General features: G+C 36.8%; 1 protein-coding gene across 9 annotated transcripts in view; it reads left to right on the forward strand.

Moving 5' to 3' along the window:
- The first annotated feature begins 8,506 nt into the window (after window positions 1-8,506).
- CADPS2 (calcium dependent secretion activator 2) overlaps window positions 8,507-21,170 on the forward strand; it is a 556,850-nt gene continuing 544,186 nt past the window's right edge. For 3 of the 9 annotated variants that reach the window (XM_079149835.1, XM_079149832.1, XM_079149834.1), the window contains exon 1: window positions 8,510-9,262. In XM_079149835.1, the coding sequence (XP_079005961.1) occupies window positions 8,924-9,262 (339 nt within the window). In that variant the 5' untranslated portion in view covers window positions 8,510-8,923. Of the gene's footprint in view, window positions 9,263-21,170 lie in introns of all 9 variants that reach the window. The other 6 variants (XM_079149836.1, XM_079149838.1, XM_079149839.1 and 3 more) reach the window with 5 other exon arrangements.

Genomic DNA, 21,170 nt, shown 5'->3' on the forward strand with positions numbered 1-21,170 from the left:
AGAAAGACACAATGGAGGGATTTTTTTCTTTCAAAATTAAGAATTCTACCAAGAAGGAAAATAAGCAATTGTTATTACAATACAGATTTGTAGGTTGTTAAAACGTTTACTGTTCAGTCTCTAAAAGATACCAGGACATCACTATCATCTTGCAATGACTCTATGAAACTACAGAACTATGGAGAACTGGAAATGTTCTCACCAGCTGTGAGCCATACTTCCAAAGAGTGCAGAGAAATTGAGAAAGGATCAGAAAGGCATCGGTCTGCTAAAGCTGTACAACTAGTTTTGATTAAAAAAATCAGGGATTTAATTATAAAAATATGTATAGACTTCTTAATAGTGAAGAGAATTTAACCTTCCATATATGGGGTTCACTCTCTCTCATCCCTATTTTCTCACTCTCACACACACCACACAAACACACACTCCCTCAGGAGCATACACACACATGCAGGCATATATCTACTTCTATTTGGGTTTGAGTCATTTCCCCCCACAAATAAATTATATAAAAAGAGCAGTATTAACAAAATGATTGTTACAGATTTATTTTTATGTAGATTATTTCTGTGTTATTTACTATAGAGTAAGATGTAAAAATATGATGTTGGCTACAAACAATTCAGAAATTTTGGCTTTATCCTTAAAGAATAGTACAGAGTCTAATAATGTCTGATTAGGAATTGTGTTTTATATAATGCAAACTCTTAGTTCTAAATTTCCAAATTTTGTTTCAAATATAAATTCACTATCACTTGAGCAAAATTAAGTTATTCCTAGATGTCCATATTAAAAGAAAAATAACATCAAATTGAAAATTCTAACTGTAGCATGAATATATTTTTATACTTAATCATCAGATGGGGACAGATATTTTTTAGCTTAAGAAATTCAGGGAAATTTCAGATTTATAATAATGATTTATAATGTTTAAATTTAGATCCAAATCATGATATGTTTGATTAAAGTTTTCAGGTTACCAAATGTAAAATAATTTTATGTCAAAATGAATGTTGTTTATTAATATGGTAGAACAATCTTGTTAATTTATTATAATGCATTTTGAAGGGCAGATTGCATAAAAGTTCATGAAAAACTAGATACCTATCGTTTGAAGGAAAAACATTTTCAGAACTTATATACATAAGTGTAACGGGAATCACTGGATAAAATTTGTTCAACATAGTTTAGTACTAACCTTTCCTTTAAATCAGGTTGGGAGAATAATATTTGAGGTGTATAGTTGGTGAGTGGTTCCAATATGTTTGTTGTGCAATAGTAAAATTAAAGACATAACCCTGAAGACAAGGGGTTCTCAGAAATGGTCTGAGACCCTTTCTGGAGAACTTAAAATATTTAACTATTTTCCTAAGAATGCTAAGACTTTGCTAGTCATTTTCACTGTTATGGCCTGGCCCTGATGTCACAGAAATTGTGGTGGTCCTATTGCTTTGGCCTTAGCAAGAGTGAAGGCAGTAAACCTAAATGGGCTAGTAATCATGAGTTCTCACTGGTGCATACTCACCACAGAGAGAAAGACAGACACACACACACACACACACACACACACACACACACACACACACGGAGTGGGGAGGGGAAGGGGGGTGGGGGGAATAGGGGAGGGAGGGAGAGAGAGAGAGACCAGTTTCACTCAGAAATGATCCTGGGTAAGCAGTAAAAATCATTAATTTTACTAAATCTTGACACTTGGGTTACTTTAAAAAATATTCTATGAGGCAAAATGGCAAGTATTACATAAAGTGTTTCTGCATAATGAAGCGTGATGGGTGTTTGCAGGTTGAACTAGCTGTGGTTTCATGGGACCCCATTTTTACTTGAGGGAAGATCTGACAGACAAATTGTAATTATTCAGACCTGGATATTCTGCAGACATTTTCTCAAATATGAATAAAGCAAGCTTGTCACTTTAATGAAAACAACTGACAGTACTGTTGCCAGTGATAAAATTCAAGTTTTCAAGTGAAAATTATAGTTTTGTAAAACTTGTATTTGCAACTGTGAGCTCAATAGTTTCCCAGTACTTGAAGACTTTTCTCGTGAGATTGGTGGCTATTGATAAACATGTTTTTTAATACTATGTAATAAAATGTGTCCATATCTGGAAAATACATAATTTAGTGAACCAATATTTTCTGAATGACCAATAAGTTACATTAAAAATGATGCATAGGTAAAAGATCCATTCAAAGCACAAGATACAATAACAGATTTTAAAATACTACCTAACAAGAAAAGTTTACTGATATGTTTTTCATTTAACATTGTACCTAACCTTTAAGATGCTATCACTGTTGAATTTTGGTGTAATATAAAAGAAGAATGTGCATAATTATATAAAAAGGCTATTAAAATATACCTTTACCAACTAAATATCTATGTGAAGTTCATTTTTTTCATCTATTTGAACTAAATTAAATATGGAAGTTGATAGGACATTTCAGATGAAACTATTAAGTCAGACATTAAAGAGATTTGTAGAGTGTAATATAGTACCACTCATCACTCAACATTTTATATTGGAAATACGGTATTTTTAAAATAAAAATATGTAATGTATGGCATGTGACAGGTTTGGTTTTTTTTTTTAGATGAATATCTATTTCTAAATTTTCTTAGAAGTTTTATTTTTCTAATATGAGGAATATTGATCAATATAATTCATACCCAAAGAAACTTCTTTGGGGTCAGTACTAACTTTCAAGGGTCCAAATGGGTCTTGGGAATGAAAAGTTTGGTAACAACTGATGTAGACCATAGTAATAGTAAATAAAAACACATTAATTTTTCTCCTTAACAACTATACTTCACTTTAGTTTTATTTTCTTTAGTTTTATTCTTGAAGTAGTATAAGTTTTTTTTAAACAGTAGAATTCTCATTTCTTGAGTGAGACTTTGTTTGAATTCCTAGTCAATCAATGCAATTTTCTGTGTACAGTGTCCTATTGCAGTTCTTAATACAAAATACACACTCAATAAATGTTATTGACTAGCAAAAAAAATGTGTTTAACAACAAAGTCAATATAAGTACAAAAAATTATGAAAGCTGGAAAGAAAAAGGCTCTGGTTATTTATTGCTTTATCCATTTATGTGCATAATTCCTATTTTAACCAGTGTCAGAAAAATCCCATAGTTTGTGGCTCTCTTAACATTTGAAACACAAACATCCTCTCCTAGGCTGACTATCTGTTTCTATGTAGACCATAATAGTCACACACATACATGTATCTTGAATTAGAGCAAGACTTTCCTCCTGACCCTTTGAACACATAGGTCATGATGTGCTTCTACTTTTTTTTTTCTCTCCCTTTGCTGTGCATTCCAACTCACATTTGTTTACTTCCTTCAAATTCTAATGACATGGAAAATTAAAGGCAGCCAAACTGAAATCAATCACTAATGAATGAACACAGATTTAATAGGAACAGAAGGATGGCAGCTTTGTATCTGAAATCAAACATTCTTATTAAAATTAGGAAATTTCTGAAATCACATATTTTTTTCATTGCTGTGACAAATACCTGAAACAAACACACAAACAGAGGGGGGATGCTTTATTTTGGTTTATTGTCTCAGAAGTTTCAGCCTATGGTCGACTAGGACCATTACTTTGGGCCTGAGGTGAGGTAGAACATCATGGCACAAGGGTGTGGCAGAGGAAAGCTGTTCAGCTCATGGCAGACACACAGTAGAGAGAGACAAAGGAACTGGCCAGGAACAAGAAATATCCTTTGAGGATACTCTCCCAGTGACCTACTTCCTCCAACTAGACTCAACCTCATAGAGTTTCCACCACCTCCCCACGGTGCCATCAAATCATTAATCCATCAGTGGGTGAATACACTTATATGATCAGAGCCCTTAGGATTCAGTCAACTATTTCCTTAAATCCCCATCTGAACAATGCTGCAGTGGGAAACAAGCCTTCAGCACAGGAAACTCTGGGGCACATTTCTTATTGAAATCATAACAGGGCATTAATTTAGTCTGATTGTTTAAGGCTAATAATCTAGAAATTCAAAATCTGAATTGTGTAAAATCAAATAAATAAATAGGATCATTTGCAACTTTATCTACATTATATTTCTATAGTTCTATGACTAAAAGTGAGTTTAATGATAAGGCGATCACGAAAAAAGTAAAATTCATGGCATTAACTGAGAGGTTAAGTATTTGTATTATCTTAATCTCAACATTTCTTTAATGTATTTAGTTCTCTGTGCGTATGTGTGCGTGTGTGTGTGCATGTGTGTGCACACTGCTCATTTACTGGTCAATTTGTATAAATCATCTGCATAAATTTTCACCCATTACCTGTAAAATGTTGGGGTCTTGGAACAATTCCTTGCTACAATTCAGATTCTAACTGGAGAAGAAAAGGAAAAAAATAAAGGGAGAAAGGGGGGTTTAAAAGAGGCTTTCAAGAGGATTATAAAATAAAAATATTTCCTCATAGGGTATAAATACCTTAGTATTTCAAAAACTTTATTGTTTTTATCTTACATTTATAAACACATACTCCTGTTTTTATTTGGGTGTGACTTTTCCCATATGTATTGCAAAACTGATTTTCCCATTTGATGTGAAAATATTTCTGTGTTGTAAAATAATTTTAGTTGTAACTATACTACAAAACAGACTGGCCACTTCTAAAACACTTAAGAGATAACTTGAGGAATTTTTTTCTCTGACACCACAGACCATCTATTGTTTTATTAGAGCACAATTATTTATTTTGTGTTTATGTCTGTTTTATATTTATCTTCTCAGGAACTATATTTAATTATTTTTAATTTTTAGAACAGTGCATAGCCTATGGCAAATGCCCCAAAATGTCTTAGTGAAAGAATCACTTCATTTGTGACTTGAAAGAATTAATATTTTCCTTTTAGGTCAAATGCACAAATCAATTATCAACCAGAAGTTAGTCCACCTAAAGGTGTTCAGGTCTCACACCTGTTTCCTTAAAAAACAATGCCAAAACACATTTTATATTTTATTTTAAAAATATAAAATATTTTATATCCATCTTTTCTTAGCATTCAAGGTGTTTCATTAAAAGCACTATAACCTCAATTTGTTTTGATGCTTACCTTCATACAAGTAAAAATAAATCACTGAATAAGTGTTTTTGAAATGGTACAAATCAGTCTTATGTTAGGCATTACTTAATCAACTACTCTAGAACACCAACCAATTAACATTGTTTGAAATAATGACGTGAAATGCAACTATATAAGGTATAAATTATGCAAGAACATTAGTGCAAAAATGAAAACTTTATTTAAAATTATTAGGATAGAATTGATTTATATTAATAGGTCTTCATTTCAGGTTTTTTTGCTTCAAACTATTTCTAAATTGGAAGAAAGGAAAGGATTCCCCAGAGTCCCACCTTTGACTCCCATTCTCATTCCAAACACATAATTTCTGTACCTTATCCTTTATACCTGTAACTTTGACCACCACCAATATGTTGATGATTTTCTTATTCAGATTTGCATTATAGGTTTGCGTTTCCAACTGTGTGTAGGATTTCTCTGACATGTTGCATTAGTTCCTCAAAGATCTGATGCTTCTCCAAACCTACTTGTCTTCTACAAGTCCATATTTCATCTATTATTAATCAAGTTACTGTATCCTGGGAAGCATATTCCATGTAACCTTGAGTCTTGACCAGCTCCTCATAAATAAACTGTTAGCTGCTCTGTTTGCCTCTTAAGTGTTCATTTTCCTCTTGTTCTCTGTCTTGAATTCAAGCCCTCATTGTTTCCCCCGACATTTTTCTCACTAATCTCTTGGTAAATTGCCCCTGGCTCCACTGCCCTTCCATTTCTGCAGACGACTCTTAACAGTTACAGAGCACAGTACGTCTTACCTTACTTAGAACCCTTATGTGAACCCCCATTTTCTGCAGGATATGGTTTAAATTCCAAAGCATGACTTACAAGGTCCATCTTGGCCTATCCACTTGTCTCATCTCCCTCATTTTCATATGGATTCTTCACTTCAGGGCAGTTTACTTGCAGTTCTCCAAATGTGGCAAATAATTTCCTCCCTTGCAAAGGCCCCCTCCTGTCTATTGTGCCTTCACCTCAACAGTTCTGAATCACTTTTTAAGATGTGTCAAGAATCCTGGAAGTGTCAAGAATCCTGTAAGTGTTCCCTTACTGTCTCCTGAAGGAGCCGTTTCTTCAATGTATTACCGTTATTTCCCCAGTTATTAACAAGCATTGGATTGCAATCTGATTATTTAAAATAAATTATTTTCTCACTTGTCATTCCTTTTAAAAATATTTTTAATTATACATTTAAATTATATAAATAGAAGTTCAATAATATTAAATATTTATTAATATTTATTAAATAAATATTTATTGATGTTTATTAATTATAATTTTTTTTAATGGACACGATATTTTAAAAAATTTTTTATGTGATGCTGAGGATCAAACCCAGTGCTTCACACATATCAAGCAAGTACACTATCACTGAGCCACAACACCAGTCCTCATTTGTCATTCCTTAACTTATAAACGTCCTAAGAACTGTATCTTGTTCTGCTAACCATACTAGTATGGCTTCAATGTATTTTAGTCTCTTAAGCAATAGGTTAAATTAATGAAAACTCTTAAACATGCTCTTTATTGTCTTTTGAATATTTAAATTATACCTCTTAAACTATTTTCATCTTCCTGGAGAAAACACTTTGTTATTTTAAAAAACAATATGTGATTTCCCATGGGCTTCTCAAGGTTTGGAGATTGTTGATTTGCCTACCATTTTTGATAGGAAGAAAACAATAAGCTATCACAACAAGTAGTGCTATTTAATAAGAGACTGAAAATATACCATAGGTTGGAAAGGAAAGGAAGGACAATAAAGTATATAAAATATATTTAAGTTGTATTTTTATGTCCCTAGAAATTAAATTATTTTAATTATCACTATAATAAACATTTAATGTACTGACTTGTTACCAAGGCAAACGGCAGTAGAAAAGCCCACTATTTGGAACTAAGGAACTGTGTTGAATCCCTGGTGCACTAGTTGAGAGTTCTGTAACCTCAAATTCCTTATCTGTACAATGGAACTAAAAATAGATAACAGATAATGTATGTAGAGCGCTTAGTGCAAAATCTGACACAAAGGGCAATTAATAGCCAGCTTTAGAAGGTTATTTTGATGGTATTCTTAGATAAATGTTTTCGCAAAGCTCTGCAAACGAGTATTAGATATTAGGACCTAAATGAATAATATTGGCACTTATTGTTTACCTTGCCATAAATAAAACAGTCTTTAAATACATGGGTTTTGGAGATTTCCTATTTCTTGGCAGATGACCATCAGCTTGGTGCCAGGCCTTAGTGAAGACCTTTTGTCAGTATCCTACCAGTTAAGCACTGACTTGTAAGTAAAGCTCTCCAAGAGTAAATGCCTCATCTTTCCCCATCTAGGGAGAATGTCAGCAAAAGCGGAAGGAAAGCCTCTTTCTTGTGTACCTAACTACTGAAGTGGCCTGAAAAAGCTAAACCTGTTATTTGGTCATGTGTCAGAGCAGCTCAGAACTGGTGGTGATTTTGTCCCGTGTTACCTTCGCTGAGCTTCATCACCTCTCTGCCAGCCGGGCCACTGCACTCTCTGCTGTGTGGTGAATGCGTTTTGCTTATTTCCCCCCGTCAGGACTAAGGACACAAGTTAACAGAATCGCAAAAAGAAACTGCTAGGTGGTTCTGGCACTGAGAAATCTGCGCAGAAAAGGCAGGCTTCAGGTGCAGCTACAAGACGCCCACTTGAGGCCAGAAACGACAGTGACTGTTGCGTGCCCCAGTCCACCTTCAGCTCCGCCAATGGCTAACAGCGCTGGATACCCGGCAGGCGCTCAAATATTTGTTGAATGTCCACACTATACAAACTGTATTGAGTCAATCACATCCCAACCCAGAAAATAATCGAGCTGTGTTTGAACTGAATTGGTGTCATTTCGCAACTATAAAAATCTATCTTGCTCATTCGTCTGCAGAAATTAAACAATTTAAAAAGCCTCTTTTTCCTCTCTTATGTACGTGCCCCTGACTTTTATCATTTGCACTTCAACTAAGCATCGAACACTAACTGAAGCGTGAGAGACTTTTCAATCTTGTCGAAACTGTATTTCGAGGTGAACGGTCCGGGTCCCACTTTTTTGCGCTCGGGTTCAACTCTGGGCATCAGGTTCAGGTCGGAGTCGCCCTCCCCGCCCCCAATCCCACTCCAATCTGCCCAGAAAGCTTGCGGCAGGGCAAAGGTGTAGAGAGGTGATGGGTGGTGGGGTCACAGCAGTCCTAGCAGTCGCAGGTGGGCGCTCACCTAGCTAAGCCGCGCGGCCACTCCCGGTCTTTGCAAACTGCGCGCCAAGGCACCCCAGCACCCTGGCACCTGGGCCCGGGCGGCCGCGGCGGCACGCGCACGCGCACTCCGAGGCCCCGCGCCCGCTCCTCAACATTCCATTCCACGTGTTGCTTGTTGTAGGCGCCACAGGTTCCCCACCTGCGCCGGGGCGCGCGGCCGCTCAGCCTCCGGGCTCTGAGGGACCCCGGAGTCGGCGAGTTCGGGGCTGGCCGAGCAATTCCCGAGGCGCTAGGGCTCACCCCCAACGCTAACTCCGCCTATTCAATCCCGGCGGCTCCCCTTCTCCCCCCTCCCGGTCCTCCTCCGGCTCCTGCCCGCCCCTTTCGCCCTGGTGGTAGGAAACACTCCTGTATCTAACTCGACGTGTCCGGAAAGCCCTGGCCAGTTTCCCTTTCGTTCTGCGGCCGCTGCTGCCAGCCCCGCGGCTCCCTCGGACCCGCGGGTGCAGCTGCCGGGGGTAAGACGCCTGGGAGCGGCGACCCAAGCGGCTGGGTCCCCAGAGCACCATGCTGGACCCGTCTTCCAGCGAAGAGGAGTCGGACGAGGGGCTAGAAGAGGAGAGCCGCGATGTGCTGGTGGCGGCCAGCGGCTCCCAGCGAGTGCCGCCGGCCCCGGCTCGGGAAGGGCGGCGGGACGCGCCGGGGCGCTCGGGCGGCGGCGGCGCGGCCAGACCCGTGAGCCCGAGCCCCTCGGTGCTCAGCGAGGGGCGAGAAGAGCCCGAAAGGCAGCTGGACGAGGAGCAGGAGCGCAGGATCCGCCTGCAGCTCTACGTCTTCGTGGTGAGGTGCATCGCTTACCCCTTCAACGCCAAGCAGCCCACTGACATGGCCCGGAGGCAGCAGAAGGTGAGTTGCGGGACCGGGTGCCTCCTGTCGACACTTCTCCCCCGGGTTTTCTCCTGGGAGACCTCCAGGGCTTCTGCCAACCTCCTCTGCAAACGGCAGGATACTATATTTTTGTTAGTCTTTGGGGACAGGGGAATCTTTGGGGGCAAGACGGTGCTTTCATCTGCCGGGTATGAGGCTGCAAAGGATACATCTCCCTCTGGCCCGCGCTGACAGGAGCCCACAGCTTCACCATCCGCGCGACCGAGACAGACGGATCGACAGTGGCCGCCCTGCAGTAGTTGCACCTGAGCTGGCTGGGCTATGGTCGGATTGGAATGCAACTCCCATCAACTTCAGTTTCTAACAGCAGTGGTGCATTCCTGTCCACCTAGCCTGGCATAGTGTTACTGAAACTGAGATTTGCTGTGGGTCAAAATGAGTGCGTAGCTCGGTGAAACAGGTGGACTCTGAGCACTTTTCTGTTAGCTAGAGAGATCTTCACTAGGGCGAAGGGGTAGAAATTTTCCTTGGTGAATAAAAAACAAAGTTAATTTTGTAAGTTAACTGTGTTGCTATACAGCCAGGACATCAAATGCAAACACTGAAGAAGGTACAGCTTGGTAGAGTTACTGTGGGTAAGTAATTCCTGGTCTGGACAGGCCTAATGAAGCCCACTATTGATGAAAAATAACTGATGGGTGCAATTGTTTTGTTTTTGGCCCTTTCCCCCCAAAGAGAAGGAGTTTGTGTCAGGTGAAATGTTTGCCAACATGAGTTCTGAAACAAGACCCCAGGAGTCTGATGCTCTATACAGACAAAGGCAGTGACTCCAATTGCCATAATTGGATAAATGTTTACAATAGAAGCTATCTAGGAAATCTTTTTAATAGAATGCTGAACCTGGAAGATTTTGTGAAATTCTGTAACAGTTCCTTTAGTTTGTGGTAAGAGCTGGAGAACCAGAGAGATTGTAGTTTGCTCAAGGCATACCTAGATGCACAGTCCTTTATTAAAAATTTTCTGAAGTAGTAAATTCAGAATGAGACATTTCTCTGAGGAATTTGGACATCCTTTGAATTGACTTTTGAAATATAACTGTAGTTGGGAGTAAATACAGTCTCCCCACCACTTCCTAATGCTCCCCAACCACCTCCCAAAACCCTCTGAGCCCCATTTACCCAACCTGTTTTTTATTGAGGTATGATAAATGTAAAATGCTGTACATGTCTAGTGGATACAACTTGCTGAGTTTGGGGATAAGTATACACCTATGGAAGTGCCTGTAATTAACTGTACTATGTGGAATTTTCTAAGAGGGTAGATCTTACATTAACTATTCTTTGCAACTTTTTAAAACAGGCACAAACTGCTGGGCACACATTTGTAATCTCAGCAACTCAGGAGGTAAGGCAGGTAAGACTGTTAAGGCCAACCTGAGAAATTTAGTGAGACTCTCTCAAAATAAATAGATAGGGCTGGGGACATAGCACAGTGGGTTCAGTGCCCACTGAAGGCACACAGTGAACAGCTGTTTTGGGTTTATTTATTCTCTTGGAGTGTTTTTTGGATGCTCCTCAACAGCTGAAGGCTAATCACATAGATCCTTCAGGTAACCCAACCCTCTAGGGAATTCACAGACAGCTTTAGAAATCTTAAGATCCTCTAGGCTACTGGCTCATGTTGGAGAAGAGAAACAAATCAGAGTAGCATTTCCCAGACCAAACCATTTGGTGCGACATGAGCCACCATTCATTCCTCAGGTCAGGGTTAAATGCCTGGTGTTTGCTACTCCTAGGTGAGATCATATGTCCTCGTTTGTTGCTTGTATTGAGTCTGTTCTAGGCAGTCACCCATTGCATCTTCTCAGCTCTAGGTCAGGCAGCTGCCAACTTCAGTAGTTATTTTTAAATTAAGTATAAGTTTTCACATTTATGTTGTAGTATCAGTCCATACATAGTATTGGAAAGCCAACCAGTCTCCAGTTTTACCTTTTGTATTGCACGTAAGCTTGTTTTCAGTGTGTTTAAGTCCAAAAACAATGGTCAGTAGAATTGAGTCTGTTTCTCTTTGGAACATTATGCTTGAAGATGATTTTGCACTTAACTTACCTTACTAGTAGTTGACTTGTACTGAGAGTACTTGTTGCATTTTGTTAATGGAGACTCTCCCTTGGTTGTTCAAATAGTGCAGATCTTTCTGACTCCTGTTCAAATAGAATGTTTGTTTCTCCAGAAATTATTTGAATTTGCAGCCAGGTGCATTCACAGTACTACTGAGGAGACTATTGATGTAACCTTATCCAGGGATTACCAAAATAACTCCAAACTTCAAAAAAGAAACAAAGCACCACATATATCCTATGCAAAAATATCTGAATGCTTAGAAATGTTTGTTTCCTAAACGTCGAGATTATCAAGCAAAATCAGATGAACTTTTATGAATTTTTAAAATTTTTATTAAGGAGAAGGCCCTATAGCAATGCAAAGCTTGTATTCAAAACTTATTCAAAAGGCTCCTCCACTTTTTTCTTTTTACAAACCATGCTGCTTGCTGAAGGGAGCTAGAGCAATTCTTGGCAGTCAAGTTTCCTCCTAGGACAAAATGAAATGGGAACTTAACTATGTTCATGTGAATTTGATGCACAAGCCAATAATTAATGCCAAAAACTTACTTTAAATCTTGAATTATACAGTTGGGTTATATAAAAGACATAACAGGATAATTGCAAAATCACTAATCCATTGTATATTTTTATTCTGTATCTGCAAGTCATCAGACATCCAGTAAAAAGATTTAATAGCTTAAATTGTTGTCATTGAAATGCATATTGCTGCTTACTCATTTCTCTCAACTTTGAGAATTTGGAGACTCAAACTGAGATCTGAAAGGGTCCTCATTTTGTAAATGAAGAAAATTAATCACAGAGAGAAGAGCTTTACCCTGGAGACCAGGACTAAGGATTCTTGTCAAAGTCCTTTTGCTGTAAGATTGGATGGTTTTATGAACAGGAGCAGAGCCACAGTGTCTTTTTTTTTTTCCCCCCACTTAACTAAAATCGCCCACAAAGCTAGTAAGAGGTTGTGTCCAGAAGCTCTTTGAGAGCTTAATATCTATTAAACGAAGTTAACTAAAAATGTGTATTTCTTTGCTTTTGGCTAGGCTATTTCAACTCAGAGTGGTAATAGTTTTCAGCTTATGCTGGTCATGCCTTCTGATTGTCTCTCGATCCTGGGGTGAATATGGGCTAGATAATGTGATAGCACCACACTGGGCCAGTGATACTGCCCAAGTGAACATATCCAGGGCTGCATGCATGATAGTATGAAGTCATAGCCATCACAAAGTGTTTCAGTGGTGAATAGTGCTTGAGCCCCAGTGCTTATTTATTTTCCTTGATTAACTTTGCACCATCAAAGTGCTAACAGTTTTGAAGTTTGGAAGACTCTAGATCATTGGTTAGAGGTGGGATTAGTATTGAAATAAGAACAACATCACAAGTTCGTCAGGTATACTTAATAAAGGCAATTATAGAGATCATTAAAAACCTGGAGAAAAAGTTACAAATAAAAGGGTCTTTGGTGATTAAAAGGTAGGGAGGCTATGATAAGCAAAACAGTCAACATAGAAGGGGTTAATAATATTCTCTCATAGAGGTATGTTTGCCAATTGCCAGTCTGAATTCAAAACCATATTTAAGGTGCATGTGACTTAGTGATGATAATTTGAGTTAGCAAAGTTCTGTAAGTTTGTAGTCACTGATTTCTCCCATTGTTTTGTTTTATTAGTAAAAGTCCTGTTGAAAAGAGCCAACTATTAATTTTTTAAGTAGAAAAAGTGCAGCGAGAATTAAAAAGATTAACATGTCCCCTAATAACTACCCATATGGTTCACATGCCTATGTTTTTTTGCTTTTCTGTGTGTATTGCCATTATAATCACAGGAAATGAGCCTTATTAAGTAAACCATTTTATATAATGACTCCTACCACTTTGCATAATTTCCCATGATAATTCTAAGTTTGAGAAATATATACAAATAATACTGTGAAGCTACAGAAAATTTTCTTAGGTAAAATTGATCTGCAAGAGAGCATCGAGCAAAATAGTATTGAGTGCAATAATATGCAGTGGGTTTTTTGCCTCTAGTTCTCTCATCTGAATGTTGCAAAGGTTGAGTATCAATAATTTGAAAATTTAAAATCTTCCAAAACCTGGAACTGTCAGAATGTTCATGAGTGGAAAATTCCAGACCTGACCTCATCTGACCAGTCAGTCAAAACAGGCACACTAAAAATAGTGTATAAAATTACCTTCAGTCTATGTGTATAAGGTATATATAAAACAAATGAATTTTATATTTAGACTTGGGCCCCATCTCCAACCTTTTTTTTTGGTGCCAGTGTTGAACTCCAGGGGATTCTTAAACCCTGAGCCACATCCCTAGCCCTTTTTCTTTGTATTTCGAGATAGTGTCTTCCTAAGTTTCTTAGGGGCTGGCTAAGTTGCTGAGGCTTGCTTTGATGCAGTCCTCCTGTTCTGCTGCCCGAGCTGCTGGGATTACAGGCATATGCCACCGCACCCGACTGTCCAATATATCTTGTTACCTATATGCAAGTATTCCAAAATAAAAAAAAAAAAATCTGAAATGTGCCTGATCCCAGGCATTTCAGATAGAGACATTGAACCTGTGCAGGAGAGTCACCCCCTTTCTCTCACTTTGGAAATAGACCTTTTTTCCCCCTGCACAAGTCTTCTGACTACTCGGGTGATCCTCAAGCACAGGAGCTTAGGGAATAGAGCCAACTTTATAAAAAAAAAAAAAGAGCTACAGATTTGCAAAGGCTGGGATCACTTTTCTAATAGCTATTGTACCTGAGTGGTATGTTGCCTTACCTTTGAAGCTTAAAACACACTGGTGGCCTGGTACTGAATATTCTTAGCATAGTGCAATGGCATATAAGAACTTAGTACATGTTTGTTAGGATACACACAAGCCTCAGATTTAGTTCATGCCTCGAAGAATTGGTGAAATATAGGGTAGAGGAAAGATAATATAAAGGCAAAATAAAAAAGTTTTTCACTCTTTAGAAACCAGTGTTCCTAAAGTATGTTTCGAGACCTCCAGGACTCACACTATTTTTCTAAAGAAAACCATAAAAAATGGACATACCTGTTGGTACAGAACTGATGACTTCAAATACATCTTCCCACTGTCAGTACTAGACCTCAGAGGCAAGAAAGCAGCATTGAAACCCCACAGTATGCCTTCTTTTGCCTGTGGGCTTCCAGCCAACCTGGTAGTAGTCTAAAAAGCCATGCTCTGAGGGATCTGGGATCGTTTATTCTCTGATAAGGGAATACCTTGTCCTCTAGGGAATGAGTCTGAAGCCACCCATTAAAGAAAGTCCTCAGACTGAACTTAAAATGGTATTTCCAGAGACACTTGTTGCTTCACCTGATTCGTCTAACTCTTCACAGGGGTCCTGAGACCACAGCAGTGAGTTTGGTGGAATGAGTTGTGCTAACAAGAACTCAAATGAACTAAGTGGTATTGGTGTTTGCTTCTTTAGGTCAAAAATGAAATTAGCTGTTATTTTGATATATGATTACTGCATATAAAATGAAATAAACTTTTATAATTGTGTGTGTTCTCTTTGTTTTAAATGGAAACAGCTTCATTTGTAGTTTTCTGAGATAAACAACACAGTTTGTAGGTCATTAAAGACATTAAAAAAATTGATTAAGCTGACTGCCAAGTGATAAAGTATGGGAATTTGGAATAGAAAAATTCTACCAATTATCATAACCTATGAAGCAGGCCTCTTTTGAATTGTGGTGCTTCTTATGTGCACTTCAAATTAATTGAGATTTTTTTGACTAGGAATTAAGATATGGATTACATACTGATGATGCTATTTCAGTTTTTAGGCAGGAAAAGACCTACTGATGGTAAGAAGTCTATATATCAATGGGACAAATGACATATTGCCTAGAATTTGAAGAGTAGGTGGGCATCACATTATGGAATTGTCCCAAATCTCTAACATTTTATGATCACTTTATTCAGATTGCCTAAAGATTTTTATATGATTTCCTTTCTTAAGAAAAATCTATGATTCTTATTTTTGGCTGCATGTTAGAACCACCTGGAGAGCTTTTAAAAAATCCCATTATCCAGGCTGTACCATCAACTAATTAAATCAGTCTCTGGGGGTATAATCTTAGTTTCCCAGGTGATTTCAAGGTACAGCTAAGGTTGAAAACCACTGTTTTTAAAGAGAAGCTATAGGAAAAATGGCTTATTTTAATCTAGGCAAGGAGAAAGTGTTTGCAATAATGAGGGCAACTACTGAGCACTTAAATGATTGTTCCATACTATGGAAAAGACAATAGTGATATTCTAAGCAATGAATAAAAAAGGACATCTAAGTAATAATCAGGAGTTCCTTGAGTTAGGACAGAGAGAGGGCAGTGTATCTAGACTTGTAAAAGTTCCCTTCATTAGGTCGTAAGCTGGAGGCTGTTAAATTGCATTAGCACTTGTGATCTATGCATTATAAGACCATGGATAGATCACTACATTAGCAACAACAGAAAATAAATATTGGATGCTGACCATGAGTGTTGCTTTCCATTCCAAACTGAACTGGGAAGGAAAACAGTGAAATCTCAAAGTCAGAACTGACACAAGTACCCAACAGAAGAGTCCCTTTCTAAGAGGTCTTACAAGAAATTTAATGGGAAGAATGTTTCCTCTGTGTATGCATAGTAATGCATATAGGTTTTTTTCAAAAAGTACACTTTAAGCTGAACATGGTGGTGCTTGTGACTTGGGAGGCTAAGGTCAGGAGGATCACAAGTTTGAGGCCAGCCTCAGGAACTTCGCCAGAATCTGTCTCTGATAAAAAAATAAAAATTAAAAAGGGCTGATTTGTAGCCTGATGGTAAAGAACCCCTGGATTCAGTCCCCAGTACCAGAAAACAAAAACACCAACACTGGAAGGCATTCTTGAGGAATTGTCTTATTCAGTAAAACCCCTTAAACTATTTAAAGAAAGATTTATTTATGAACATTTTGATATTTTTCTACCATCTTCAAAATTCAAGCATTCATTTAGTGGACAGTACAGGAAAAGTCCTTGATTTCCTTAAATTTCATTATTAGATTATTCATTGATTTGCACTTGAGAGCTTCCTACTCTGGAACGCATCCTTGTTCTCTGCTTTGCTTCTAGAAACTTTATTATTTCAATTTGTAAATGTTTTGTCTTGAATATCTTCATTTTTATAACCTTCAATTTGGTGATGAATTTCTACAATGGAAGTGTTACTGGGACAAAGGGTGTGGGTGATTTAAAGCTGTCTTTACCAATCTAATAGCTGAGCTGTTACATAATTTGATCCTTTGTGATTGCTTTTGAGGATGAATGTGTGTCTTTGTGTGGTCTAGTATCCCTTTTCCATATTTCTATTGACATTTTGGTTTTTCTTATTAATCACTAATATATTTCTGTACAATGAATCAAAATGCAGTCTGAAAAAAATTTTTAAAAATATATATATATAAAAATATATATAATATATATATGAAGAATAGTGTTCCTTTTTGGGGAGTATTTCTATAATGTGCATTTTATTTGGTTTTTAGATACACTTTATTTTTTATTTTTTGAGTCCTGGGGATTGAACTCAGGTACACTCGACCACTTATCCACATCCCCAGCCCTATTTTTTTTTTTTTTTTTTTAATTTTATTTAGAGACTGCTGCTTAGTGCTTCGCTGTTGCTGAGGCTGACTTTGAACTTGTGATCCTCCTGCCCCAGACTCCTGAGCCACTGGGATTACAGGCATGCACCACTGTGCCTGACTTTGAATATACTTTGTCTTTCCTTAATAACTTCTTATTTCTTATTTATGCTTTTAGACAATTATCAATTACCCATCTGGAATGAAAGTTGGAAGTGAGGTGTTGAATTTACTTTTTCTCATAAATAATTATGCAGTTGTTGCAGTCTAATATTTTATTAAACTTTAAGACCAAATTCTTATTTCCTTCATAAATTCACTTGTTAACTATTTATTGAGCCAATAATATGTGAGTTTTACACTAACTAGTGTCCTGAGGATATAGTATAGGGAATAAAACCAAATTCGTTCATGGGCTCATGTTCAGTAATTTATATGTAGTTTGTATGTTTCTCCTTACATCTCTTTGTGAGTTACCTAATTGGATGCATTAATTTTTTTCCTATGGATCATATTGTGTAATTTTGTAGTATAATTTTGATTTATGGTAATTATATTTTACTAATTTCTGATGGGATTAATTCATTCTTCTGTATCAAAAATTACTCTCATCATTTTTATTCCCCTTTAAAAAATAGTGCACCAGGACAGAATATTTGCTCAGCCTCTTTCTCCTCTTGCACTCTTTCATTTTATGGACACATTTCATCTCTTTGGGCCCTGGGTACTTCATTTGTTAAGTGGGGATAACCACATCCCAGGATTCCTGTTATGATTACACAAGATGATATGTGTAACATTCTTGGTGGTGTGCCCACTGCATGTATATACTTCACTTTAAATGCTCTCACTTTTGTCAATTTAAATGCCTGTTTGGGAAACAATGGTATTTTTACTATATTCGGTCTTCTAGAAGCTTAACATATCTCTTTATTTTGTCAAGTCTCTTATGTTTGGGTCATGTCTTATAGTTTTCATTAAGTTGACCCCTTGCATTTATAACAAGGTTATTTAAAATTATATTTTGTTCCTTCTTATCATTTCCTGTATTGTTTATTCAATGATGGATAAATGGAAATTTTTTTGTGTGCATTATAATCATACATCAGTGTGTCATTTTTATACATGGACATAATTTGATCAGTCCCATTCCCTAGCACCTTCCTTTCCCTCACATTCCCCCCTCCTCTGATCCACTTGTTCTACTCTACTGATCTCCCTCCCATTGTTGTTATTTTAATTGGTGCATTATGTATAAAATATACATATTGGTTATTTTAATTCATAAATTATAATATACATAATATTTTATGCAGGATTCACCGTGGTATGTTCATATTTTTATGTAGCACAACTTGGTAGATTTTATTCCCCGGTACTTCCCTATGCCCTCTCGTCCTCACCTGCAACCCCTTCTCTTCTATTGGTGTTTTATTTCCATGTCATCCCCACTGCCCCCCTTTTTTTTCTTTCTTTCTTTGTTTTTTTTTTTTTTTTTTTTTTTTTTTTTGCTTTGTTGCTTCCCCCCACCAGCTTCCACATGAGAGAAAATATTTGGTCCTTGATTTTCTGAGTCTGACTTATTTCACTTAGCATGATGTGAAAACTCTGAATTTTTTTTTTTTTTGTTATAACTCTTTATCTTGTTTGTACACAGTTGACTGTTTTGGTTAGCTTCATCCTTCTAGGTGGTTGAATCATGTGGTGATAGGGATGGCTTTATGTGGTGCTATCCAGTATCCATACCTTCCTTGTGTTTTATGTAACTAATTGTTAGAATGTCCAGAACAATATTTGTACTTGTTACCCCACCCTTGTCTCGGTGTAAGCTTTATTGAGGAATGTTTTGGGTACTTTACCAGTGAACACGTTGTTGGTGAGGATTTAGGATGAGTATTCTTCATTACTAAATAATTATCTTTTATTGCATTAATAGGATAAAAAAATCAGGAATTGATGTTGAATGTTAATCAAATTCCCTTTCTCCAGCAATTGAAGGAATCGATTGTTTAGTTTTGTTGGTGTGTCCATATTGGATTATTGGGTTTCCTGATGTTAAGCCACATTTGCATTTTCAAGATGTCATCTATCTGATTATGATTTTTTGTATATATACTTGTGATTTTTTTAGTTTCACATGCTTTTACTTCTTGATTTTTAAACTGATATTCATAAGAGAAAGATCTATTGCTTTCTGTTCTGGACCTTTGTCATCACAGGTTTGGTTTGAAGGAATGATGATATTAAGTAAGAAAGAGTTTACTCTTATCTCTCCTCTCGAAGAGTGTATAGCTACTTGTATTTTGGGAAGAATTCATTTATTATCTACATCCAGAACTTAGTTTAGGTTTTTTTCTTTTTTCTTTTTCCTTAGTCTATTAGAATTCCTTCTTATTTCAGGTTAAAAATATGAAAACTAAATGTTTTCAGAAAATTGGTCATATTTTCAAGTTTATTAACAAAGAGTTGAACTTATTTTCCCTTATTTTCTCAATATCTTTTACATTGATTATAAGTCTTATTTTAGAGTGTATTCTCCTTTCTAAAAATGTTCATTAGATTTGCCACATACTATTGTTTTTAGAAATATACCTGTTTATAAATTCTGTTTCATAAATCCATAATATTGATTATTCAATAGTCCCTGTCCTAATTTTTTTTTCTTTTTAAGGGGACTTAGGAAGAGGGAATCATAAGAGTATATTCTTTTCATTTGACTTCTTGTTTAGGATTTTATTATATTCTGCTCTGTTATAAGATAATGAAAATTGACAAAGCTATGAATTTACCTCAGTATCGTTGGCATCAGCTTATTGGAACTTATTTTTAATGAATATTCAATCCTCTTTCAGATTTCAATAAAATACTCAATCCTCATTCAGATTTTTTCTTTCTCCTTGAAACAGATAGTTAATCAAAAGAGAACTTCTCTTTAAAAATTTCAACTATTTGAGGATTTTTGTTTTCTCTTTATTAATAGATTTTAAATTTTGTGTTGACAGAGAATGTGACTTCTTGACTATTTTGAGTGTTGTACTATGTAATTAGTTTTAAGTCTTCCATCACAAATCAGTGTGTATTCTGTCATTGGGATTAAAAGTTTGCTATATGTCCAATAAATAGCATTTATTACTGTAATCATTCCTGTATTGTCTTTATCTGTCATTAACTAAATTATTCTGTCTTAATTTTGCATTTCTAGTTGTATTTAAGTCATAAATTTTGATGTCAGAGAGCAGTGTCAAGATTCATAAGCGTATACTTCCTAAAAAGTAACTCCCTTTGATCCATTTTATGCCTATATTAGACTATTACTCAACTTCAGGTGTAATACTGAAACAACTTTTGTGTGTGGGTGTTTATCAGAGACATAAATATCCATATTACACACCCATATTCACCTATGCATGTGCTTTTAAGCATGTATATACACATCTACATATGCATCTACATGTGTGTATATATAGACATATTTTTGAATATTTTGTATAGAGCAAGATTATTTTATATATTTTTACCTAAACTTTGCTTTAAAAGGGGATTGGGAACATTTTTAAAAAAATTTTATTTGCAGATAGACACAATACTTTTTGTTCATTTATTTATTTTTATGTGGTGCTGAAGATCCAACCCAGTGCCTCACATGTGCTAGGCAAGCGCTCTACCACTGAGCTACAATCCTAGCCCATGAAACATTTTATTCGTCATCATCACTGATGTTTAATTTTATTGCTTTCCCTTTTACTATTTTGTGTTTCTTCTGGATTTTGTTTTATTTCATTTGCAACATGGGCACTCTTTGTTAGTTTTTGAATATATAGGGTGTGCCAGCCACAGTGTGTGTGCATTGTATTTTCTCCTAAGATCCCTCTTGCAGGCTCTGGCTCTGTGTTTCAGGGCACTTCAGCTCTCTTCCTGGATCTAGATAGCTGTAGAATGGTAGAATGATACCACACAAACCCTCCCATACCGGACTCAAGGCTGCGCTTACTGTTGTGATTCAAAGGGCAAAGCACATGTGTTTTAAGAGGCTGCATTTCCAATTTTATTCCTGGTTTACAAAGTTAGTAGACATTGCTTTAGAAACTAGGTTATAGTTTTATCTTTAGTCTATAGTGTTGTTGCCCTTTTGAAAAATATATCAATTTCTGGATCTACATGAATTTTCTTTATTGGAAAG

This window comes from Sciurus vulgaris (assembly GCF_902686455.1).
Source record: "Sciurus vulgaris genome assembly, chromosome: 8".
Lineage (NCBI taxonomy): Eukaryota > Metazoa > Chordata > Mammalia > Rodentia > Sciuridae > Sciurus > Sciurus vulgaris.